This window comes from Apus apus, chromosome 15, assembly GCF_020740795.1.
Source record: "Apus apus isolate bApuApu2 chromosome 15, bApuApu2.pri.cur, whole genome shotgun sequence".
NCBI lineage: Eukaryota > Metazoa > Chordata > Aves > Apodiformes > Apodidae > Apus > Apus apus.
The window spans coordinates 5,937,632-5,964,064 of NC_067296.1; the positions used below are offsets into that span (position 1 = coordinate 5,937,632).

Below are 26,433 nucleotides of genomic sequence, written 5' to 3' on the forward strand. Positions count from 1 at the left end.
TAAGAACATTTTGTCTCCAGCACTGCTGGTTGTTAGTACTACATCTGACATTTTCCCCAGCCTTCTAGGAAATAAACATTACAATGTAATATTTTAAATAATTTATTGTTTTTAGTGGCCTGTGGCTGCACCAAACGTACCCAGTCTCTGAACCCACCAGCTAAACTTACCTTGGCTTGGCACATACTCAGGCAGCAGATCCTGACAGGAGATCCCTGGGCCCTCCCAGATGGGCAAATGTCAAAGAGGGAGATTAAACTCTCAGTGACGTTTAAACCACAAAATCCAAGAAGTGGAAAGATTGGATCCCCTCATTGCTGTGCGATTAGAATGTGTGTTTGAATATATATATATATATATATGTGTGTGTGTGTGTGTGTAGTTTATTGCTATATGAGTATCATAGCAAGATTTCTTTTTTTAAGTTACCAGCCCTTTCCTAGGCACAAAAGAAGCAGAAGATGGAGAAAGGCCTGGGCTGTGTCTGTCCCAGATGTTCAGCTCTTCCAGGGACAGCTGGTGCAGCATCATCCTGGGCTTGTCTGTCCCTGGAGACCCGGGCCTGCAGACAGGGCACTGTTGGGGTTTCACTGCTGGGCTGCTGAAGTACCATTACAGCACTGAATTTTCTGTATTCATGTGGTTGCCTTGTTTAATCAGGCTCTTGCCTGCAAGGCATAGCAGGTTGGGGGGAGAAAAGGGGGCAGCATGTTCTGTTTTCTTATAAAAATAAAAATGCAGAACCAGCCATCAGATGAAGCTATTTGGGTCCAGCTGCTGCAAACAAAATAGGGACATGGAAGGAATTCTGAAGAGTTGGATCTAGCTGCAAACTAGTTCCCATGAAGTACTCTGAAAGAAACAAACGTTTTTGTTAGTGTTATGGTACTGTAACTTTTTTTATGGTGAAAAGCTAAGCAATTTTTTATGGCAGTGAAAAATCTGTTTAAAAGTCATTGACAGTGGAATATATGTGTTTACATTTTGGTTTTCTCTTTTGCCAGTGAAGGAAAAAAATCTCAAAGTAATTTTCTTGGCTACATGTTAGTTGCAGAACTTTCTATGTTTGTAAATGAAAATTGTGGCCATTTAATTTTTTTTAATATAAATGAATTATCAAAAAGGTCAACATTAAAAATAGTATCATGGGAACTGTTTGTTTTTAACCTCAAAAGTAGCAGAAAAAACCCCCACCATTACACTTCCCTAGTTTAAAATATGGAAATGGATCTCAGGAAAATAAGAATCAAACTCATTGATTTACCAGTGCTCCACCCAGCCTGCAAGAGCTGATAACATCTCACTGGAGACCTGCTCAAATACAGACATGGCTGGATTTAAAACAAGCTGCAGCTCAGACCAACTTGGAGGAGAAAACACTTGTTGCTTTGAAGTGGCTGAGGATTTGGGGATCTAGGCTGGGATGTGGGGTTGATAGGAACTACAAGCAAGCCAAAAAAAATCATGTGTGGGCTTTGGTGCTTCCCCTGCCCGTGCTGGTGGGGTGGGAGAGGTCCAGAGGGGGAAACATTCTTCTCCCAGGGTTGTCTCACAGGAGTGGGTGGAAGGGAAGGACAGGGAAGTGTCAGATCAGTGTTCAGTTTTTGGCATTTATTGGAAGGAAGAGGAAGGTTAGCTTTGTCCTGCATAAATTAAGCTACTGACAGGCTTTAAAAATGGGGCTGTCACTTTCTGAAGACTCACAGAGCTCCCGTGCTGGGCACAGTTACGTGGTGAGTTGTCCTTCTGCAGCTGGAGGAAGTTTTCTGGTGTGCATCTCATGGTCAGTGCATCAAGAAGGGAAAACAGATTCTAAGACTGCTGCCAGGTGCCTACTTAAAAATAACCCTGTGAATGATTTTTGGTCCTCTTTTCATGATGAGGAGGAAGAAAAGAAAAAAATATAGGTTTAAGGAGACATTGGATTGATGTGCATGTGTCTGGGCATTAGTGCAACCACAGCCTGTTGCTGTGGGTGAGGAAAGGCAGGGTTTTTCATCCCACAGAAGATTTTCTGCTTAATTTGGAAAGAAAGGGTGTGATTTTTAGCAGCATTTGAAGTTAGGACAAGGGGAACAAAGCAAACAGCCCAATTAGTGCCCCTGTTTATCCCCAGCCATTTTCTATCATTTCTGGTGGATTATTCAGGCTGTGATGATAGCCCGGCATGTTCTGGAGCAGGGTACAAACTGCCTCTCTTTAGGTGCTCATAATTCACACTCCATTAGAATGTTGATGTAGGGAATACTTGGCAGGATGTCAGAGCTTGCCAGGCACGATGAGATTGAGTTCATCTTGTTAAACTGCATTCTGAAATGACAATCCAGTATTTATGTTTTCCCTCAGCAGCAGCATCCCCTTAGAGAGCAGCATGACTTGTTCCACACACAGACACTGATGTACAAGGGCCTGTGTCCTGATTTGATGCCCACCCTGACAGCTGCTCTGCCCAGCATGTGCCAGGCTGCTGCAGGTTCTGGGTAGTCATGCAAGGCTGTGGGAAGACTTCTTTTTTTTCCCCGTTTGTAGCCGAACAATGGAATTCTTGTATTCATCTCAGAATTGATTCATGGCACACAAATCTTAGCCACATGTCTGTAGGGATTCAGCATCTGACTAAACTGAAAGAACTCTTTTATTTTTAAACGCATTAGGAATAACAATGCAGTGGCAAAGTTGGAAGCAGAGAGGCTAATGCACTGGCTCTTTAAGAGTATTTGGAAATAAGCAGTAGCTAAAATGGTCAGCACTGCAGCAGAGTCTCACAGGGTGCTGAGACTCAGACATCCTGAAGACCAGTTGTTGGATTTCAGAATCTTCTTCCTAATCTCAGCAGGTGCTAATATCCAGATGGGTGCTTTGTATTTTCCTTTTCAGACCCAAACTGATTTGCATAATCTTTTCTTCTGTGGTAGACCTTCATGGAGAAGAAAGCAAGAATCAACTCTTTTTGACCTTAAGAGTGAAGTTTGTAGCTGTGGGAAGTGAAAGGTCTTGTGAGACAACATTTGAGCCAAGGACAGAGCAGACAGGTTCAGTGTGAGCTGCTGCATGACACAGGACATACCTCCTTTGCAGGTCCTGTCACACCTGGCCAGGTCTCCCCAGTACTCCTGGGTGCTGACTGCAAATTCACTGCTGTCCCAGATGTTCACCCCCCCTCATCTTTGCTTCTATGTGACCTACAGCAGGCTCTGAAGGATGCATTGACTCTATCAGGTGTTTTTTTCTCTGTTGAGTTTGTCAGTTCTCCATGCTTCAGAAGTGCTGGTTTGTACCTAGCCTTCATTTTGGAGCAAAGCAGATAATTCAGTTGCTGAGGAACCCAGGTGTGAGGCCAGAGAGTCATGCATGCCCAGGCTGATACCCTGCAGCATGTGTGGAGGCAAATCAATGCATGCTTGGCTTGGGGAAGAAAAGCAATAGAAATGCAGTCTCTTGTTCAAGCTTAGACTGGTCTTTCCTGAAAAATGCAAAATATTTTTTCCAGAGCTTTGCAACAGAAACAAATGTAACCTGAAAGTAAATGTTCAGCTGATTTCCCTTCCTGATTTTCCTCTTGCACTCGAAGGTGAAGATTGGGAAGGTAAAAAAGCTAATGAGGCTGTTCTGCTGGACCCTTGTTCTGCATTGAGTGGCCTGTGTTAGTGCTGCTTGGCCATGTATTTGGGTGCCAACATGTTCTGTGATTCAAAGCAGTTGGTTAATTTATCATTGAAGCTGATTGAGTTGAAATTTGTCAATTCCTAATCTCAGAATTAAATCAATATAAATTAATTCCAAAGTATGGGAGGGTCGGTAGCACGTGTCATGCTGGTTTCTTGTGTTGGTACATCCAGCAAACTGAGTAAACGTGGAGGAGAAAATTGAAACTAATCAAGAAAAGTAGAAGGAAGGTACCAAGCACCTGGGAGGGGTAAAAGGAGGTGACAAGAGAGAAGGCAGTAAAAGGATAAGGGTGAAAGGGGCATGCTCTGTCCCTCAGAAACATCAACTCAATAAACATCTATTGTGGAGTAATTCTGTGTAGTAGTAACAATTAAACATGACCTCGTGATGAGCTATTGCAGAGCTCACATAGATTTTTTTTTTCAAGACTTGGTGTCCTCTGAGCACAGAAAGACCTGTCAATAGCAGAGAGGAAGGGCTTTGAAGAGTTTTGCTTTAGGCTGACATAGAAGAGGATGTGAGAAACAGTGACTCTTTCCTTGAGGGAGAGAAGGGGGCAATGCCACCCCTATTTATGTACTTCCCACCCTCAAGATTAAGGCAAGTACAAGTCTTAGTGGCAGGCAGCTCTGCCACAGGAGTGGCACCATCCTTGAGAAGAGCTGCCTCTCAGTGCTGTTGACAGCTGAAACTGTGTTTAAAGAAGGAGACTCTCCAAAGGATGCTCTGCACAGGTCCAGCACAGTCTCCTTACTCCTCTGTCTATTACTGGGCTGTCTAGAGGGAACTTTTTAGTTAGTTGGTCTGATGATATCACTCCCAGACAGAATTAGGGAAAACGTTATAATGAGATCCAATTAATAAAGAACAATGTTATGGGAATATAATTAACACTAGTCAAGAAGGACTTAAGGAAAATGGGTCTTGTCAGACATTTTTTTTTCTCTAAGTTTTAGCAGAAGCAGGTATGTGGGTAAATGTGATAAGTAGGTAAGGGTTTTGTCCTAGAACAACATGACCCTAAAAAATCTGATAGTGATAAATAGATTAAAAACTTTGTCTCAGAAAGCAGTTGTCAAGGAAAAACCTCAAAGGTAAGAGGCTCTTTTGAAAGCCTGGTGCTGGCTTTTTCATTTGATTTGGAGCTTGAACATTAATACATTCACAGGTGATATGCACGTTAGCAAGATAGTAAATAGTATTGAGGATGGGAGGGTTGTGTAGAGCTGTCAGAACATTTTGCTCTTTCCTCAAATTAAGTGTGTTTTCTTACATATTTCTTAATACAATTTTCCATAAGTTCATACCAGCAGAATAGGCAGGGACTGCACAGCATCCAGGTGAGATGTGATGCTATACCAAGAGCTTACTGTGGTCTTGGGAGACACAAGCAGAAGCAGTGGAGATGAGAGTACAAGCTGATTTTTACCTCTGTATGTGTTTTCGCACTAAAATACAGTCTCCAGCTTTGGTGTGTGTGACCTCATAAAGGGCGTTCAAAACCTGGGGAGATCATTAAAAAGACTGAAGGGCAGGAGAAAAAAAATGTATGAGAAGCATAAAAAAACTCAGTCTAACTTGTCAAAAAAGATTGAGAGATGACTTGATTGTGCTGCAAAAGAATCTTTATAGCTAGATGGAGAAGGGCATTAAAAACCCTGATGGCTGAAAGCTGAAACCAGGCAAACTTAAGTCACATTTCTAAATGTCAGGTTGTAAAATAAACTGCACAGGCAAGTGTCAGATTCTCCATCTCTTGGTATCTTCAAATTCAGAATGGACAGCTTTTTAGAAAACACTCTTGCCAAAAGTAAATAGTTTGGCTGAACAGCGTGAAGTCGAAGCACCTGTCAGCACAAAACCCAGCAAAGAGTTTGCTGGTCCCTTCTGGTTCCTGGGGTCTGTGAGGTGCTGCCTGCCTTCAGCCTGGATATTTGGGCAAAAGTTTCATCTTCCCAAGGTCATTCTGAAGCAGAATCTGCTCTTCAGCTGTACATTGCACTGCAGAGCTTAGCCTTTATCCCTCACTGCTTAATTGGAAAAGGTGCAGGCAATGAATGTGGTGATGCTGCAGGAAGTGTGGATCCTACTCTTACTTGTTCCAGGTACTGCTTGTGATTAAATTAAGACCAATGGTTTTGCCAGGCAACGTCCACATGGGTGCATATCGTTTATCTTCTTGATTTGCAGAGATGTTGAAGCCCAAGATTTTGGATATTACTTGTCAACCTTTTTCAAGCCACAGACGAGCAGCACAGCTTTGTCTTGTTTTCCTTTCTGCACTGGCCCTTTCCAGATGCTACTCCTGACCTGCTCTTCCCTCCCAGCTGAGAGGGTTAAAACACAGTATTTCCAAACTGTGCTGAGTATGGGTAAAGTTTGACTGAAGGGTTTATGTGGGTTATTTAGGAACCTAGGTCCTTTTTCTGATGGCATCTCTGATGCTTATGCCAACCTCTTAGCCCGTTTCAGTCTTGACTCTGGCTGCAGTGGTTTGGGAGCTTGCCTTTTTTATAAAACAGGTTCCTTCTGCTTAAGGGAAACTTCTGGCAAAAAGAGACTGGAGGGGAGAACAGCTGGAAAAGCCTTTCTAAAGAATAATGGGGTGTGTGCAATGCAAGAGTCACTGTGGATCTCTGCCTGGAAGACAAGGGAGGAATGAAGGATTCTTGTAATCTTGTTTCTGTCCTCTTGTTTTCCAAGGTGTCTCTGTGTTACCTATATATATATATTTATTATTTTTAATAAGAATATCCATATTTCATGGCTGTACCAGCAGTCGGGAATACTAGAAAACCACCCACTTACAGAAAAGCAGTGGCTTTGAATCTGGAAGTGGGCAACAGAAAGCAGCAAGCACCTTGGGCTGCTCTAATGCCTTGCTCAGTCCCAAGCCTCTTGTTTGTTGCCAGATGTGGATGCATAGTCTTCTATGTCTCCAGGCATCTCATTAGACTGGGGAAGAGATTTCCTAAACAGATGGTTCATAGTTGGGCAACTGGGCATCTTTAATTTGTTTTCTACCTGTATGTCAATTTGCTGCTTTAACTGTGGTTGTGTACGAAGGCTCTTGTGAGGACTAACCTAAAAAGCACAGGAGGATGAGTGTTCTGAGAGTGCACATGTGAGGGAGGGATGAGCATTGATGGATGTGGATGACTAAGAGATTGTGGAGGTGAATGTGAGACAAATTAAATAGACCATCAGGTCTGCCTGCAAGGCTGTGGGACGCTCTCTGAAAGGAACACAGAAACACCATCAGAGGATCCAACAGGCTGTACAAAGCTTGTCAAAGGGTACTGCTCTGTAGTGGTTAGAGAGGTAGATAAGGCTCTTTCAAGAGGCTTTGCTTTTACTGATGCCTGTATTGTTATCCTTGCCTGAAGGTTTGGATTTTGAAAGCACATTAAAAATACGTTTTATGTTTGTGTAACTTCCTGATTTATACAGTATGCTTCATACGTTGCTCTAGGCACACAAACAATGGAAACTGTAGTTAATGTTAACCCAGAACATGCATATTCTATCCTCTTATCCCATAGGGATGTGCATACACATGCCCCACCATATGTGGGGACAGCAGCTCGTACAGAGCCCTGAGGCCAACATGTTTATCCAGTTGGAAACCTGATGATACCAGAGGAAAAGGGACTTTATAGCTGTGTTTATAGAAGAATTTTTGCCTTTGCATTTCAGTGTAGGTATAATTTGAGAGGTAGGATAGGAAGCATTTCTGCTATCTTACTGTTTTTTTGGTAGGGTTTTGGGTTGTTTGTTTTTGTTTTTGTTTTTTTTTATGAGGTGCCTGTTCACACCAAGATCCCCAGAAAAGTGTTTTAAGTCAAGCAGCTTGCTACACAAATAACAGTGTTCTACCTATTTTAGACAGGTTGCTATAGATGGCCTCATATTTCCAAAGTAGTTGGTAAAGACTTATTTTCTTTAATACTTTGGGGATCCTGAGTTCTCTAGACTAAATAGCTGTGTAATTTCTTCTCCAGGGTGGTACTCAAAGAGCTGGTGGGTTTCTGAGAGCACTGTGGGTTTGTTGCCTGCATCCAGATTAAAGGACAGCACCTTTAAAGGGTTTAGATAATTCTGCTTTGTTCAGCAGACTTGTAGCAGATGTGTTTCAGGATGAGTGCTCCATGTGGGATAAAACGTGGAGCTTCCTAACACCAGCTAAAGCAATTAGTAGTAATGGTATTCATTACATATTCATTACATAACATGGTTTGTTCCAAGAAACAGACTGCTAGAGACGGAGGATGAAAATAGAAGCTGTTAATTTCAGAGGGCTGAGTCTCTCAAGACTGCACCCAGGAGGAACCAGCACCTGCTTAATTCCCTTTGTGCTCTGGCTGAGGGCATGTACCCTCTCCGGGGTTTTTTACTCCTGGTGCCACCAGGGAATGTTTTGGCTGTGCCCAGCTATTCCCCTATGACCCATCAGGGAGGTCTCCTGCATTCTCAGCACCTCTGGTGCTGCCTGGCCTTTTCTTCTCCTCTACTCCCTTGATGCTCACCAGAGGCTGTGGCTCTTTGCTGCTCCACACAGTCTCGGGGCAGCAATGTGGGATTTAGGAATGGGTAGCTCCATGTATAAGCCAGGTGTGTGCCTGCTTGTGCCTGCACTTGGCACGTAATTAATTGGTACAAATGGCTGCTGTAGGTTGGGTGGAGTGTATGTTTTGGATTTCTGCTGGGCCCTGGCTTGCTGGAGCATGAGGTTTGTTCCAAAAATGGCTGGAGCTGCTGATGAAGCAGGGCTGAGTAAGGAAACACTGTGAGTGCAAAATACTGCCTGGCTGCCAGATGCCAGGCTGGTCTTCTGGAAGACCTTCTCTGCTTCTCCTTGACTCTGTCACTGCAAAAGGCTCTGAGAACAATAGCTGACTGTCCTTTCTACCCTCTTGTTCCTAGATGGGGATGGTCGGAGACTGAAAGGAGCCATCCAAAGGAGCACAGAAACTGGGCTGGCTGTGGAAATGCCCAGTCGGACTGTCCGTCAAGCCAGCCACGAGTCCATTGAGGACAGCATGAACAGTTATGGATCAGAGGGAAAGTAAGTCATTGAAAGGGAGATGGGTAGTCACATGTGGGATGCACTGTTCTTATACTTATTAATTTTCCTCCACCATGATAGATGATGTATTTGTCTGAGTTGCCTGTGCTGCAGGTGTCCTGCCCATTCAATTAGAGCAGAGCAGATCTCTCTGCCTGCGTAGCTGGCACATACTCAAGCTGTTTATGTACTTTTTAGTGTCCTCATTATTCTGAGCTGAAGCAGATACCCATTACTTTTAACCACTTTGCCTTTAGAAGACTAATTCAGGGTGAATAGCTGAGGCTCATTACTGGTAATAAATTACAAGCCAGTAGTCTTTAATGTTGCACAATAGCTTATCCATCTTCCTGTTTCAAGATAGCCTTTTGGGTTGGCAGAGGGAGAAAGTCAAGGTGATGATAAGGCTGCAAGTAGCAAAATAATCTTTCTGATACAAAAATCCATATTTAGAAGCCTGTGTATACTTTTGAGAACAAGCTTTCTTTTGTTTCTTCTAAGTTACTGTCCTACAGGAATGCATTTCAGAAACTCTTTTTGACCCCAGGAAAAGTTATAGCACGCTTTGCTGCACTTAGGCTTTACACCAGCGTGCAAAGCAGGGCATTCTTAGGCCAGAACTTTGGGAACTGACTTGTCTCCAATTCTCGATTTTGTATTTCCAGTGTTTGAAGCCATATATGGAGATCACAATTACTTTATTAAGCTGACCATTCATGGGAATCTTTGGAACAGAAAAAAACCCAGTATTTAAAAAAGGGGGCAATATATACTATCAGATTCCATGCTTCTAGGTAGGAGGCCAAAATGTTTGTATCCCTGAAACATGCTCTGTTTAAGCCAAGTAGCACACTTGGCATTGCTCTGTACACTCTAGTCCTACATGGTATTCCAAGTACATCATGCTGCTGAAGTGATAGGATTGTCCAAAGGCACTCCCCATTAATGTGGTTCTGGTGTTAAATAAGTAACAGGCTGTAAATTAAGAGAGCACTTTCTTTAGCTTTAGAAGTAGGCTAATCCTGGAAAGGCATCATAGATCTGTGCTGAAGGTTGGAAATAGTAATGAGGCACAGCCTGCGATAGCAATCTTGCCACTCCAAAGCTGTGATGTACCTTATCTCTTCTGTGAGCTGCTGTCTCCAGGGAAATATTCCTGCTACACCATGGCAGTCCTGTGGCTTGGAGTTCTGCCTCTGCTATGAATTGCAGAGGATTAGTGATTAAGTTCAGTCCCCTGGCAAAGCAGGGCAGGAATCTGCTTTCGTGCAGAGTAGAATTCTTTCCTTTTTATATTTACATAGCTTACCCTCCCGGGAAGGGGCATAATTCTCTGAAGGGTCTGTGTCCTATTATTGCATACACTGGCTGTTGTGATTGTGCTTTCCTGGAGAGAGAATAATTCTGCCAACAAAATCCCGCACCCAGACAAGTGCTGGTTTACCCTGAAGACAGGCGACATGGAGCTGCCAGCTCAACAAAGAGAGAAAAATTCTATCTTGCAATTCAAATGTCTTTATTAGAACAAGTCTAACATTTGGTATTCCAATCTTGAACACTGCCAGAACATCCTCGCCAGCCCCTCTGCCAGGGATGGGACAGTTTTTCTTCTTAACTTCTCTGAAGAGTGTGATCAAGTGGTTCCTGGATGCTTTGTTCCTAGGTAGGATAATTGATCTCCTCTGGAAAGCCCGTGGGAATTGCAGCTATCTGTCTAAGCTGCAAGTGATAAGCAAACAGGGCTGAAAGTACAAAGTACACTAATGATAAGAGGGCTCTTATTCTCTTGAAACACAGTGGGAGGGCAGTTTCTCTGCTTTCTTTTTCGGCAGCAAAGAAAGGAATTGTTTGGGGAATAGCTTTGAGAGATGGAAATGTATTTTCTTAAATCAGGTATCTCTTGACCTGTCTCATTTTCTGTAGCTGTGTTCCCAGGGAAGCAAAATGGAGATTCATGAGACTCTGATAGCTGTTACAAGTTTATTTTCTTTTTAATGCTGGGTTTTCTGGCTGATACACTCATAGGTCAGAGACAGTTTTCACCAGTGACTGTCAAGAACACGGTTTTTGGCAAGACAGGGATGCCTTAGTTCTTCCTAACCATGCCTTCTTTTGGTACGTTCACACAGGGAAGATTTGGTGAAACTTTGCTCTACAAAGTCTTGAAGGACCTGCTCTTGAAGTGATGATTCCACGTTTGCTGTGGTGAGCTGGCTGCAGCCACCCACAGCTGCTCAGCGCCAGGGCAAAGCATCACACCTCAAGAATTTTCTCTAGTGTGTGAGAAATGCTGCTTTTCTTGTGAATACTAGAGTGCATGAAATCTCAGCGTTGTTTTTATGGAGAGGCTTATTGTGTAGGATATGCTTCTCCTCATATATGCTAGACCCTTCTTCAAGAAAATATTCCCTTTAGAGTTTTAACAGATGATTAAGTATACTGAAGATTAGCTGCTCTAGAGGATGTCTCATGGAATTTAAGCTTGTGTGCATGCCAGTAAGTGCTGACACTGTTGACACACTGCTCCATTTAAATTTTGCTGTACAAAAAGTCCTCCAGCTATCTTACTCATCTTTTATACTGCACAGTAGTTGTGTACCAGCGTTGGAAATTAATAAGACTCAGCATGAGGCCTTGTAGAAGGGAAAGGTGATATTTATTCTAAACAAAACTGTGTTCTGTCACTTGTGCTCTCACTGGGCTTCGCTCACTTGTGCTCTCACCACCCCATGTAGGCACCAAGCCCCATGTGTCCTGGTGCTGTAGCCAGGCTTGGTTGTGTGCTGCAAGGAGGACCAGGAACACCATCTGTCAAGCCTTCACTCTGTCTTCTCAGATGTTCTGCAGAACAGACTGGCTCTTGGACTGTTTCTTACACTTTCTAGGACTTAAGTGTTATTATGTGGTGATCTTTCACACAGGGTCTTGGGTTTTTTGGCTTTCATAGATCTTACACAGTGCTGCTACCTTTCTGTTCTGGGTTTGGGGAACCTTTATGACTGTAGTCTGCTTTTGGACATGGTATGGAAGTGATGTGCTCTCTGACTTTGTTGTCCTCTTGTTGTCAGAGGACAGGTCTGCTGCTGGCAGGTTGGTTGTGCTTCACACACACAGATGTTTCCATTCATGATTCATTCAGGGCAATCTTAGCACTGGTTACAAATCTCTACAGCAATTGGTATTTTCTGCTGTGTACATACTTAAAAATCTGCATGAGAGGACAGTTACCCCCTGCAGCAAATGCCTACTGGGTAGTCTTAGGACACAAAGATTACTGCATTAATAGAATTCAGAATATAGGAAAAACTCACAAAGCAAGCCCTGAGATTCAGCAGAGATCTCCAGCTTCATTCTGGCCTGTGCACAGTCTACATCTTGTTTTGGCTGGGTTTTGCTGCAGCTGCACGAGACCATGTGCAACATTCAGTAAGCCACAGATTCTGGACTTGAGGGTAACTTACTCCTGCCAACCACTTTTCTTTCTGAAAATGGTGCAGGAAGACAAAAATGGACCTGGAACAAAAGACTGCTAGCTGCCATAGTCCCTAATAAGTGGTACTCAGGGGCTTTTTTGTTCTTGCTGGCTCCTACTGAGATGATTAAGTTCTGGAGAGCTAAGGTGATTTTTACCTTAGAAAAGCACAGCAGGTGATGACTAGCAAAGACTTAGAGGACTGTTCTTGTAGTATCTGAGATGAGTCTGCCTGTCCACCCAGGAAGCATTTTGTTATTAGCCTTATCATCACTCTTTTCCCATGGTGAGGGCAGCAGCAGCCTGAGCCCTGCCTGAAGCCAGCCTTGTGACCAGGGCTGGAGGCAGACAGCAGCTGGCATGGGCATCTCACCCCTCTTGGCTTTGTTCAGTCTCAGGCTATTTCTGCAAGCTGCAGCTTGTACCATTTCTTCCATGGAGGCACACAGGAAGAACCAATGCTGGAGGGAGACTAGAAGAGCCACCTGTCCTCGTCTGCTTCATGGTGGAGCAGGAACTAATAGGAAGCTAGAGAAAATACTGGCCTGGCTTGTGACTGTATGACCATGTGAAAATCCACTTCTCTTCACCAAAAATTATCCATCATCATTTGAGAATTACCGAAAGACTTGAATCCTAAACATATTTCAGGAGATTAATGGTTTAGCTGTTTATTCACTGAATCTCTTTTTTTTTTTTTTGGTATCCAAAACAAGTGATCTTCCACACTCTTTCATAGCAAATTACCTTTAGGACTCTCCTTTTATCCAAGTCCTTTAAAAGAAAATATAATGAAGTGTGTTGTTAATACAGTTTGGATTATAAGGAATCAGGGCCTTTGGAGATGGAAACTAGGGAAGGCATGGGGGGATTTTTTTCTGCAATATGTCCAAGAAATTAGTCAGCCTGTTCAGCAGCAGCACATGCTTTTGTGCTGTTATGCTTGACCAGCACAAGGATGTGACCTTGAGAGCTGAAGTGAATCCCACCTGCAGCAACCCCTTGGGAAGAGGCAAAACTGCTCTCTGAAGGCAGGTAGCTTTTATTCAGTGCATCTGAGATGACTTGTGATTGCTAAAAACGGAGCTAGCCTGGTAAGGTGGGGAAGGAAATGGGGGAGGTCTTTGTACAGAATTCAGTGCATAGTTTTTATAGCTCTGTTTAGGTGGCAGGATTCATACCACAGAAGGAACCGGGTACGCAAGCGGAGTACAGGGTGTTACAGCACATAAGACAGCACGTCACAGTGCTAAAAATGTCACAGAAAGTGGAGTGGTCGGGGGAGAAATGGAGCTTGTTGAGAGGCAGAGATGGAGATAATGTCTGGCAGAGGAGAGAGGTGTGTGGTCGGTGGGGTTAGGTTGGGTTTCGGTCCCTCAGGGATAGTTGCTGATGGGAAACCTTTCCAGACCAAGTGAAGGTTCCTTGCAGCATTCACATTGACTTGGACAGGGCAAGGGGCTGTGTGCCCAGACCTCTGACAATGTATTGTATTAATAATTCCTCATGTGCACCAAAAATATTTTAAAGGTAGGGGTGGTGGATGTTAAATTAAGCAGTTCTGCCTTCCTCCTTAGCTGGTAGGAGGCATCTGGCTACTGTCTTGGTTTCTGTCTGTAAGATGCAATTTAAAAGACCTTAACATGCAGTATGGGTGAGTGTGATTGTTACACAGTATATTCCTGCTGCCTGAAATTGGAGTTCTGATGGCTTTTTTCTATGCTCAGATAAAATAACTGTCAAATATTTTGTCGGTCTCAGAGGAGATTCCCCCACCCTTTCTTCTGGATGAAGAAAGTATGTGTTGCTGTCTCTGGTTTTTACTGACTGAGCTGGAGAACTTAGCAATCAATGCATGAAATGTAGACATACAGCAAATGTGTTGGTTCAGCTGTGCAAGTCAAACCATTCAGTTGCAGGGCTGTGTTAAGGCAACCTGCTTATTAATTGCAACTTTGTGGGCTAAAAGGACAAAAATAAGTATTTTAGAAAGTATTTCTGAGCACAGAATAATTTCTGAACCGTGGTCCCAAACACATCCCATGTACTAGGCACACTGGAGCCCCTCTTCAGGAGAGCATGGCTTCTAAAGGCTTGAGTTGATGGCAAACGGGGTTGTGTGGAGAGTGTGAATAAATCCACAAAAAAGATAAGACAAAATGTTACCTTCTGAAAATAGCTGCACTCTGGGTGTGCCAGGGGGTGGCTGTGTTGAAGCTGTCTGGCTTTGCCACCACCCACCCTGCCTGAACCCCCAGCAGTGGAGCAGTGCAGCTAATGGGGATGTGGTCCAAGGGGACACAAAGTCTTCTCTGAACACCCCTCCTCTTGAGAGAGCTCCTTGACCTGTGTAGGGAGCAGGAGATGAATGGTTGCTCTGCATTTCTTCTGCATAGTCACAGCAGCCAGTATGTGGCCATTACAAGTTGATACAATGGAGACTAGTCCCAAAGTCTTGTATGATAGAATTAAAAAGTACTCTCTCGAGGGCAAAGGAAAGGAGATACACTGGTCTGTGCATTCATTGATGTGCAAAGAGGAAGGACTGGAAAAAGATTTGAAAGGAAAAAGCAAAGCACAGGAATAAATTTTCTAGGGAGGGGTTTTAAGAACAGGTTAGACAAGCAGCTGTCATGAATGATTTAAATAAGGCTGGTCTGGCCTTGGGACCTGGGTGTGGACTGGGTGACCCGTGGAGATGCCTTCTTGCCAGATTTCCTGCGAGTTTTGCAAGGTTCTGACAAGCTGATTCTGCAGACGGTTGCAGCAGCATAATGGTGTACCTGGCATGCAGAGTCCCAGAAGCAATTTAAAAATAGATTTAGAAAAGAGGTCAGACAAACTCCGCATGGACAGGGAAAGAAATTAATGATACATTTTCCCTAAACGTGTCTGTGCTGTTACACGCTCTGCATGCTAATCTGCAGCCAGCGGGTGGGGGTGTGGGGGAGGCTGAGCAGGGGCAGCAGGAGAGGGATCAGCACCGGTGCTCTGAATTTTCATTGTACCGTTTTGTATGGAAATCAGCCTTGTCCATCAGGGAATTCAAATCCTGATCAGTTTACAAGCCAACTTGGAAAAGCTAGTTCTCCATCTGAATATATATAAAGAGCAGCAGCCTTGCCAGGAAGGAACCGACTGAAGGGTGCTTTGCATCTGGAGAGGAAGGGCACAGGTCTTTGCAATGGGTAGGTCAGGAAATGCTGCTACCTTGAAAGAGCAGAGCAGCAAGCAGCTGGCAAAGAGCCTTTAAGCCACTCTTAAATTACATTAGAGAGGACAGATTTCATATACTCCGACCTACAGCCGGAGCGCAGTCTTCAGAGATTGCTGCACAGATTCCCTAAATAATCAGGATTATGAGTGTTGTGTTGGAAAAACCCAAAACATCTCGGCGGTCCCAGCCCCAGTTAGAGCACACTGTTCCTAAGCCTGAGTGAACCCACAGTTGTTCCATTCTGCATATAAACGTGTCACAAAAGAAATAAATTGTTTATGCAGTCAGCTTTTTCAGGAAGTCTGGAATGGTGATGAGGTCCATGATCTGCCTGGGGATTGCAGAGGGGCAGCCCGGGCTGAGCTGAGCGCTCTGTCTCCCTGGCCGGTGCCTGCGGGGTCTTGTCTCCCTCTCGTGGGTGTCCACACGACTGCAACAAGAGCAGATGTCCCCTCCTGTCCCGAGCTGTGTCCATGCTGCATGCCCTCAGCACGGCGTGGAAGCATCCACACTAGCTGGCTGCTGTGCCAGGGACAGATTTAGCTTAGAAATGCTTGTTTTATCCAGGTGTCTGCAATGGGTTTTGCAGCCTGCGCTGCAGGTGGAGCTGGTACCTGTGCAAACAAAATTAACATTCAGGCAGGTTTCCAATGATGTTGCTGGACATCAGTGGGCTCAGAAATCCCAGGATCAGCAGTATCCTGAGTGTTTTCCTGCTGCAGCCCCTGCTTTGCCTGATTACCTACAGCATCAAGCACGTAGGTCCTCCAGCAAGATGCCCTTCATTTGTCCTTGACACCCTCCAGGTGTATCATGAAAGAGTGACATGCACCTCACTCAGAAGCAGTAATCTGTTTTAGTGGGGTAAAAATAGTAATTTGAGTTCAGTAAATTCGATGGGATTTAACAAAATTTAACAGAGCTTTACCGAGGTTCATTAAGTTTGATGGCAGGGCTCACCTTATTAATTACTGCATGGAAGAAACATACAAAGGGGTCAAGTGCATCCATCACAAGGTGTCACTGACCTCCCTGTGCCTTCAGGTCAATAACAGAATCACGTTCAACTTAGAACCAATTCCACAGCAAAACATAATCTTTAACTTCATTAAAATCATTCTCATTCAGCTGTGGCAAAGCAGAGCCCATGAATCATGATTAGTGAAAGCAGAGGGCCAGAGAAGAGATAATTAATTTCTCTTTCCTGTTAAAAGGCTGTGCTGCCCTGGCTCAGTGGAGGATTTGTGCCCTTTAGACAGAAGGCTGGCAAGTGTCACCTGTTAATCTTCTCTGTGTGTGGCTGTTTGTCAGCACAAGATGGTCCCCAGGGCACTGGTGGGTATGACAGTTGCTATTTGCAAATCAGCTGCAAAATGCTCCCTCTTTATTCCTCTAGCTATATTTGGCACTTCTTTTAAGATTGCAGTAGAAAAAGAAAGACATCTCGTCTTGGCAATAACCAGGTTGTAGCTATTCCTCCCCTTAAGGGAGAAGTGTTTAGTGATGGGAGGGGAAGGGCTTTCCAGGGTTGCTCCAGTGCCTGTGAAACCCATCTGCTGGCTGTCACCCAAGCTGGAGCTGCCACGGCCACCTGTGGCAGACCCACTGGGGGCACATCTTCCTGCCAGCACATCCAGTGTGTGGGGGTTCAGCTGGAGAGCTGGTTGCTGAATCAAGGGCAGGTGAGAAACAGCTCGGTTCCTTCAGAGGTCAGGCAGGAGAAGTCTGCTGAGCTTCCAGCATGTGGCAGGGGTAGGCTCTTGGGAGTACCTTGGCTGTGTTTAAAGACTTGAAGGAAGTCGTGGTGGTCCCTGGAGCTCTTTTCCTCCCTGCTTCAGCTGCGGGAAAAGCAAGTGAGTGAATGGGGAAGCTCTGTCCCACCAATCTCAGAACCACACTGTATGCACTCCCCATCCCAGCTTCTCTCCAAGCACTTGACAGACAGAGCTCACTGAGCTGGATTTGAGCATCCTAAATTTAGCCAGTGCAGCTAAGTGGTTCCTGCTGTTTTAAATTCACATGCATACTAAATTTCTGCAGTTTTATTTTTCCCCTTCCCTCTCCTCTCCAGGGAGAAGCAATAGCTTTCTTAGAGGTGGCTTATGATTTTTCCAGACAGAAATTGTTTCCATTCCAGGGTTATTGGCAATACCCAAATACATGTCAAGGAATTGGTCAAAGCCAAGGAGCCTGATTTAGAGCTGCTGCTTCTAATGTCTAATAAAGCAGCACTGCAAAAGGGCAGCCTCTGTGCAATGGAGCAGCCAGTCCCACCAGCTAATGGCATAATCTATTGAAGAATTAATTTCCTATATCTTCCCTTCCGAGTCAAATATAACAACAGCATTAACTGTCTAACCTAATACCAAGTTTCATAAAGTGCTAGTAAACCTATTAACTGAGGCTGTTATCCAAACTGACAGAGTCTTGACCTTGGCCTGTGTTTTTAAGTGGGTTCTTGCCATTTCTCTGGAGATCAGTGCTACAGAGCAGCAGCAGCAGCTTCATCCAAGCAGCAGCAGCAGCTTCATCCAAGCAGCAGCTCGACTGCCCTGCTGGCAGGGGTCCCTGCTGGTGCCACAGCCCTGATGTCCCTGCAGGAATGTCTTGCCCTCTCTCTGTAATTTGCACTGAGAAGCATTTGTTGTTTCAAGGTCATTCCCAACCCTTTGTCTTCTGAAGCTCTGTGGAGGTAACAGTAATATTTGCTGTAGATGTTTCCAGTTGCTGTTGGTTCACCTTTAGCCCAACAGCCCTTGCTCTTGTGCTTTCTAACTCTGCTCTTCATGCTCTCCTGCCGTTTTGCTCCATATCACTGATGAAGGCTGTGGCATTGGCTGCTCCATTATCAGGTGCTTTTGTTTTCTCTGCTGGCCAGAGCCTTTGGGAGCAGTGTTGCCCTAAGGAGAGCTGAGCTGGTCTGTGAGAGCACAGATGGTTTCTCTCCATGAACGTATCAACTGCAGACAAATAGTTGGCATCAGCCTTTGGCATGATTCTCTCTCCAGCAGGTAAGGGGGAATGGTCTCCTGTGGAAGGTTTTGTGGAGTATTTTGAGTGTTCAGGGGCCAGAAAGGTCTCTCTTTACTGTCCTGCAGTTAGAAGTTTCTGTAGGTGGCCTTCTCCCATCTATGTCCCCACTGCAGTAACAGAGCTGGACTTCACCCTGGAGAGGGATCACTCTGAGACCTGGTTCTGGATGTGCTGCAGGCTCTTGCAGTGCAAGGCTTTGCTGAGTCCTGGGTTTTCCCTCTGCTGTTCCAGTCCCAGGCATCTTGTTAATGAGCCCAAGCATCTGTTTTGAGCACAGCAGGGAACATTTCCCTGAACGGCTGTGAGTTGTCTTGCCAGCCTGTTATTTACGTGCTCGTTCAGGTCACATACTCCCCAGGGTAGGAGTGAGACCCATGTTCGGCCCATTTATCTTCTATGAGTTGAGGAGAATAAAAAAAACATTTACTTTCTGGCTGATGGTCCATTCATCTCCTGCTGAATCTTGTGTCTTTCTCTGTCGGGTCTCCTTTTTCTTGACCTATTTTGGGTTCTCTAAGCACTAGTTTTCATCCTTTTTTGACTCTATGGGCAGCTGAAAACGCCTGAGCCAGCAGGCTTGAGGAGTCTCGCGGGTCTTCGTGCACACCAGGGCTTGCTTCTTCCCTCCTTTTATGGGCAAATCATGAGCCTGATAAAGCCCTTCTGGCTCTGGGCTCTCCCTTGCCCTGCTTTCCCCATCACATGTCCCTGTCCCTGCAGATTTACCAGCTCTGGGGATGTCTCTGTGCACAGTCTGTCCTTGGCAGCCTGGCTGCACAGCCAGCATCTCTGCCCTGGTCCTGTGCTCAGGGAGCTGCTCCCTGGAGAGGGTGGCCCCAGGGAGCAGAGTGAGGCCCCACGCTGCCTCTGCCCTGGGATGGATGGTGGCACTGGGGAAGCACCTCTTGGGAGTCATTGTCACTGAAAACTGAGAAAAATATTAAGCTCTCTCCACAATTAATGGCAATTATAAATCCTGCTGTTTCTGTTTTATCTTCAAATATCTACCTGGACTGTTTGTGCAAGCAGTGGATGCAGGGGAGAAAAAACCACCAAACCAGAGAAAATCCAGCCTGTGCAGAGCTCCTCCTGAGCCTGTCTTCCAGGATGCCCAGACATCCTCCCCCCTCATCCCTTTTTACAAAAGTGACACTTGTAAAGAGCTCAAGGGCAGGTTTTTCCAGGCTGATGGCTCAGCAGCTCCCTGTGTAGCAGCAATAACCAGGTTTCTCAGAGAGCCAGGTCAATGCCAAGGGGAGGTGCAGTGCTCCGTGGAAAAGTCTGGCCATTTAGTTCAGTGCCCCTGTTACAGTGAGCTGAGCCACCCCATGAACCTGTCACAAGGACACGTGCTAGTGACATGTCCCTCCAGTCCCAGGTGAGGTGAGGAGCTGAGGTTTGTGTGCTGGCTTCCTCATCTGAATAAATAACTATTTCCATGGGGCTGAAACCAGGTCAGCACATAGCTAATGAGAGCTGAAATCACAGCCTGAAATCAACACACTTCTGGCTGAATGGGTTTAAAAAAAACATGCCTTTAATAATGTCTCTTGAATGTAACTGCCTTGTAGGGGGGAATCAGTGAATCTTTGTGGGTGATTAAGGCTGCGTGTGAGCCTGTGGTCCCCAGCCTGCCCTGCAGGCTTTGTTCCTCTCCAACTTCACTTGTACCAAGTGTGTGGCCTCCTCACAGCATCCTTTCTGAGAAGCAAATTTGGGGCAGCAGGGAGCTGTGCCATAGTCTGGGTAGTGGTCCCCCTCCATGCTTGGGAAAGTGGCAAGAAGTTCATAATTGTGCCTGACTTCAGTGTGCAGCAGCTTCCCCAGAGGCAGCGCAGAGGTAGCGTGGGTACCCTGGCACAGAGCTCCTGACGTGTTTCACTAGCTGTGTCATGGTTTGGCAGATGCCTGCAGGACAAATGTAGGTGTTGAGTAGTGGCCTCGAGCCTCCTCCTTACCATTTGCACCAAATTTTTCCAGAACCTCTAAAACAACTTTGTAAATCAGGGTACAACTGGGTAAGTCTTGGTTTGTATTGGTGTACCATAGGGTTTGATGCTTTTGTGTTGCTTCACCCATGTCCAGTGCAGTGACCAGCACCTGTAGCCATGCCAAAGACCAGCCTCTGCTGTCTGGTGAATTGGTTTTGGGCCTGTGTCCTCCTGACAGCTTTTCTTTTGCTGCAGTGACTGTGGCAGAGGTATTGCTGGTGTTTGAAGATCTTGTTCCTTTAGCCTTGCACCAGCGTTCAGATCCTCTTCGAGATTTCTTCAGGCCTGGTTGTGGAAGCAGGGATGGAAATCACACAGTTGATGTGACAGGTGCTTCTGGTGTTAAGTGGTAGGAAGTGGGGCCCTCTGGTCAGGAAGGAGATGGATTGCTCTGTGCTTTTGTGAGAAATAAATAGGGAATTGAGTCCCAAGGGGGCTGATGCCAGCACTGCTCATCTCACTTTGAACTGCTGCTCTAGATGCTTCATTTCCTCTTAAAAAATAAAGATTGGAAAGGGTCAGCTACCAAAAGAGATCCTGTAAGTGCCAGAAAGCTGCTTAGATTATATACCTGGAACAGATGATAGGCTGCCTGATATGGCAGAGATTTTACCTTATGGACAGTTACAGTTAAACAAGTATTAACCAGCTGGTGACTCCAACATTACTGATTTTTTTTGTGAAAGGAAAGGGATTTTAAATGGATTCCATGTAACTAAACTGCTTGGAGATCAGTGAGTTTTGCAAGGGGAAAAGGCATCTGTAGATGTCATTCATTTCAAAGATATATTAAATCTGATTCTTTAGTTACTGGGTTGCTTTAAAATGCAGATTAACAACTTGCCAAAATCAATTTCTTTTGCAGCTTGAATTTCAGTGGAGTCCATCTGGCATCTGCTGGGCAGTTCAGTGACTTCCTGGGGAGCATGGGCCCTGCACAGTTCGTTGGGCGTCAGACCTTGGCCACCACCTCGATGGGTAAGGCACACAAAGATGCTGGGTGGCTTTAATTTAGTGTTGAACAGACTGCTCCTACAAGCCACCCAATAATGTGTCCAGCATCTGCTGCTCTTCACTCCCCCGCTCCATTTCCCTGTTAAATCCAGAAGGCTTTGCTGAAAGGTTCTGCTGATTGCTGCAAACGTAGTGTTAGCAGGAGAGCACCAGCTTGGTGCTTCTCTGCATCCGACCCAAAAGGCATGGACTGAGTAAACCACAGCTAAAATCCTGAAAGTGCAAACTGTGCATCTTTGTGTTTTTATTGCTCTCTAAAGCCCACTGGGCTCTGTAAAGTTTTTATGGTCCTTTGTCATTGCATTTTCCAAAGCAGCCTGCAGCTCGAGGTATTCCACTTTGGGAGAGATGAGAGGTTCACTGCCCTGAAGAGTGTGAGACTGAGTCCCCAAAGCCTTGTCAGGGGGCTGACATTAGAGACTGCTTTTGGAAATGTGGGATCAATCAGTGCAGAGCTGCTCTGGGATTACTCAGGAGGACATCAGGCACTTAGGGCCTACAGTGTGTTACAGCTTGTAGCAAGTGTGACATGAGGATTGTGGGGTGTTGTTTTTTTTTACCATGTTGGTAGCTGACAGATGTATTGTTCTGAAAGTCTTCTGTCTTTTGGTTTTAGGGGATGTGGAAATTGGCTTGCAAGAGCGAAATGGCCAGCTGGAAGTGGATATCATTCAGGCTCGAGGATTGACACCAAAACCTGGCTCCAAAACACTGCCAGGTAATATCCTTTGACCTCCCTAAAATAACTGAGCTCCAGCCTCCTGCAGTGCACTTGAATAGGAAAAAAACTAACTCCGCTTGGTTTCTGGAGGAATAAGCAGTCTGTATGGGGTATTGAAAATAAGGCTGGGTGAGCAAATCTTTTTACTGCTCTGAATGCCTTTAGAAAATACCTGAGACGTGGCGCTCTTGTCGTTTCTAAAGTGAGCAGGAAGATGTTTTCATCTTTGACCATAATTATGTTTTCCAGCTGCTTACATCAAAGCCTACCTGCTAGAGAACGGCGTGTGCATTGCGAAGAAGAAGACAAAAGTGGCTCGCAAATCATTAGACCCTTTGTACAATCAGGTGTTACTGTTTCCTGAGAGCCCCCAGGGCAAAGTATTACAGGTAAGATGAGCAAGTCTCAGGTCTCCCCATCTCTCTCTTCTGCCTCTGCTGGAAGTTACTGTTTGTCAAGGGCTCTGGATAATTAACATAGATGAGTAAAAGGCAGTGTTTTCTCTGAACCGAATGCGCTTGATCTGAACATAACAAATGGAAAGGAAAACCTTTCTTTCATACTCAAACTGATTATTATTTGACACCCTGCCAGGTAATGGGAGTGCCTAACAGGACAAGGTTGATTTTTATTTTTTATGTTCTTTTTTTCCCTCCCAGTTAGGAGATAAGTAATACCTATAGATGCTAAACAATCTTGCAGCATAGGTTGACTTCTGTGTTCATACTTATTCAGAGCACTCTGCTTTGGCCATCACCCAATCACATGTCATACCTTTTTCTACCTCTTTTACTGCCATACCTTTTCATCCACACTCACATTTCCAGTTCTGCACGTCTGTTTCCAGAGCATAGAGTGATTTTTGGGTTGTGAATTCATACCTAAATGATTTCCATCCAGTAAAGCCTGGCTAAAATCCACTGGTAGTACTGATGATACAATTAATCCACAAGTTTCCATGCCTTACCTCCACTGGCATATGAATTCCCAGCTAATCTGCTGGAGCCTTCTCTTGAATGAACATTTTCCTCATATACCTTGATTAGAAGCGTTTTCCCCTGTTGCAATAAGATTGCACATTTTTTACTGCAGTAGTAGGGTGGGACCTGGCTTGGTCTACTCTTGCCTTGGCAGGTTTCCTTACCTGCTGCCTTGCTGCCAGGAAAGGCACTTACTCCAAGAGAACAGAATGAGGAGCTTGGCTCTGCCAGCATCTGTGCCACCAAACCAACTTTCTGCAGTGGCCTAATCCACCTCATGCTGACCTAGAGTGTTAGTTTTGGTCTTTTCATTGGCACTCATTGTTTCTCCTACCTCACTTTACAGAAAATTGTAGTGATATTGGTTATTCTTAGGGAAAGGAGCTGTCAGGATTAGCCAGAGATCACTAGATCACCAGCATAACCCATCGTGCTCATCCTCTCCTCTTCAGAACACAGGCTCACTCTGGAGTCAGTCGTCACCTTTGTCTTGAGCCACATAGGGCCCCTTGGCCACGTGCAGACCTCCAGCATGCCTAAGCCCATGACCCTCACTGCATCTGTTGTTCCACCCACTGGTCTCCATCATGTCGTAAGTGTGATTCAGCTCTCCCTGCTTGCCTGCCAGCTCTTCCATTAGACCTTTCTCTGTGTCTGCAAGCCTTTCTCAGCAGCCTTTTCTGCTTCCCCTGCACACCACCCCATGTGTGCCCCTTGCATCACCCATCCCCTTGCCAGCACTCAGCTCCTGCCCCTTCTGCAGGTGAGCAGCTTTGCCTCCTCACCATCTGCCTTGTGTCACGAGCTCCAGGGTGGCAGTGGAGATGTGCCCTTTTCCTCAAACTCCTGGATCTCGACCCAAGATTTGCTCACCTGTTTTGTTTTTTACGTTGGTTTGTTTCTCCAGATCAGGACCCTTTCCTGCGCTTTTTCCCCAGGACACTTTTTGTTGTGTCCAGAGCCCATTACTGTGCCAGGACCAGGTTTTACCTGCAGGTGTTGGAGCTGCAGCTCCAGGGATACCTTGTGCACTCGCTGGCCCTTCCCAGCAGGTAGAACAGCAGAATGGTGTCTCTTCCACATCTTATGTTCACCTGTTTTCCATGGGGAGGGGCAGGGGGGGGAACAAAAGTCTGATAACATTAGGATTTGTTCATCTGTGCTTTAAAAGAAAAAAGAAAGTATCAGCCAGAGCTTCACATCACCTGTTGGCAATGTAAACCTTTCTGCTCTTCTCAGACTGTAGTAAAGCCCTGGAATGTTGAGTGGGTAGAAAGAAGGATCAATCAGACTTGTGCTTCCCAAACAATTTGGAGGATTAACTGTGCTCCCCCCTCTTGTTCTTAAGGTGATAGTCTGGGGAAACTACGGACGCATGGAGCGCAAGCACTTCATGGGAGTCGCCAGGGTCCTCCTGGAAGAACTGGATTTGTCAACTTTAGCAATTGGCTGGTACAAGCTCTTCCCAACCTCCTCGATGGTAGATCCCACCACAGGCCCGCTCCTGCGTCAGTCCTCACAGCTTTCCCTGGAGAGCACAGTGGGACCCTGCTGTGATAGGTCTTAGTGAGTAAGGAAGGGGGAACTGCTTTTGTTTTTTAAACATGCTGTCAAGGTTTTGTTTGCTGGAACTCTGACCTCAAGTGCAATGCATGTTCAATCAGTTCTTGTGGAGCTGGAAGAGGAGGATAAACCAGTGACCTTAGACAGAAGACGAGGGGAGGGCTCTGTGCCCTCTCTGTCCGAGGAGGAGGGACCGTGGGGCATGAGTCCTAGTTGTCAAAGTAGACGTACACCTCTTTGTTCACTTCTCTCACTGTCATTCTTGGACCCTTGTTTCAGATCAGTATTAATCCTGGAAAGTTGCAGTGTTTGGGGGGAGTAAGGAAGGATTCTTTTTCTTAACTGAGTGTCTTAGAAATTTCTAATACGGATCCTTTCCTGAGAAAGTACCTGAAAAATTCAGAGGCCGATCTAAAAAAGAGCAGGAGCAGAAAGTTTCAGAGGAAGCATTAGGTTTTTCTCTTTGAAAAGAAGAAAAAGAGAGAAACCTGTGACTCTTTGTTTAGCATCAGTTCCCTATCACTGAGTCATGGTAACTGTAACACTGTCGTTGCTGTGTTTTCAAACTGTGCCAAATTGCCAGCAAGTGTCTTTTCTGCATCTCTTGTCTAAGGCTGCTGATGAAGCATACCTGGTGGGAGAATAACTAGCACCTACTTAGACCAGACAGTTTGAACAGAGTTTGAGTTTGGCAGGCTAATTAACTGCAATTTTACTCAGAAAAAGAAAAGCCCACTAGAAGTGTGGGAGCTGAACATCAGACTTGCAGCTTGAGATGTTTTATATTGTCAGATACAATGTTCTGCAATTTACCGACTCCCTTACTTGTTGCTGTGCATCCTTCTGTCATGATGTCTTTCATCTCCTGCTTTCCTTCCATCTCCTTTGTACTGGTACATATCTGCTGGAGATGCTGCCCTTCCTGTTGTGCTATGGACTGACCTCAAACAGGACTGTTTTATTCTGCCACAAGAGAGGAGATTAAGGTTTCTGGGGGTGCAGAAGAAAGAAACCTCAGTTTGTCATCTTGACAAGAAGGTGCTGGAGAGCGTGTGACGTTCCTTGTGGAGAGATAGGTGCTTTAGGCAGTCTCAGTAGTACACAAAGGTTGTCAAGTGTCCTGCAAGAGAAGATGCAATCCCCTAAGTATGGGGAGGTGGTGGGTGAGGAATCTAAAGACACAGTGGTCACAACATGTATATTTTGTTAATTAAAGTGCAATACTAACTATAAATTAATCTTGTAGATGAAGCCAGTGAAGCACATCCTCTGAGCTGCTGTTGGCAGCAGAATCTTGTGCTGGAGTAAGTGTGCTGGACCCTTCAGACAATTAAAAGCTATCCAAAAGCAGAGAATCTCCCAAGATTTTCTGTTGATAGACCTGTTTTGTCATAGTTTGTAATGAGGATTTGATGACTGCTGTCTCAGAATAAGCTTTGGGAGATGTTTTACTTCGTGGCTTAAAAGTGAAGGTCCCATGTCACGTTTAGGAATGAGCAGATTCTTGACCTGTTGTAGAGGCAAACTGAACATTTATTTCTGCATGTGGACCTCAGCTTTGTTAGAATAAAAGCATGAAATGTTGAGTGGATGGTAAAAGCAGTTGCTTTCGGTTGTAGCTTGTCTATGGCATTTTAAATTCTTTTGAGATAAATTACAGGATAGATGCAAAAATAATAGGCCTTACAATAATCTCTGTAAAAAACTT

The 26,433-nt window shown here is 45.1% G+C and overlaps 1 protein-coding gene across 1 annotated transcript in view; it reads left to right on the forward strand.

The window, feature by feature from the left end:
* The window catches only part of RIMS4 (regulating synaptic membrane exocytosis 4), a 46,138-nt gene extending 20,887 nt beyond the window's left edge, over window positions 1–25,251 (forward strand). The window contains exons 2-6 of the mRNA XM_051633216.1: window positions 8,593–8,734; window positions 21,313–21,425; window positions 22,078–22,179; window positions 22,432–22,571; window positions 24,511–25,251. Of these exons, the coding sequence (XP_051489176.1) occupies window positions 8,593–8,734; window positions 21,313–21,425; window positions 22,078–22,179; window positions 22,432–22,571; window positions 24,511–24,729 (716 nt within the window). The 3' untranslated portion in view covers window positions 24,730–25,251. The remainder of the gene's footprint in view (window positions 1–8,592; window positions 8,735–21,312; window positions 21,426–22,077; window positions 22,180–22,431; window positions 22,572–24,510) is intronic.
* The last annotated feature ends 1,182 nt before the right edge of the window (window positions 25,252–26,433 follow it).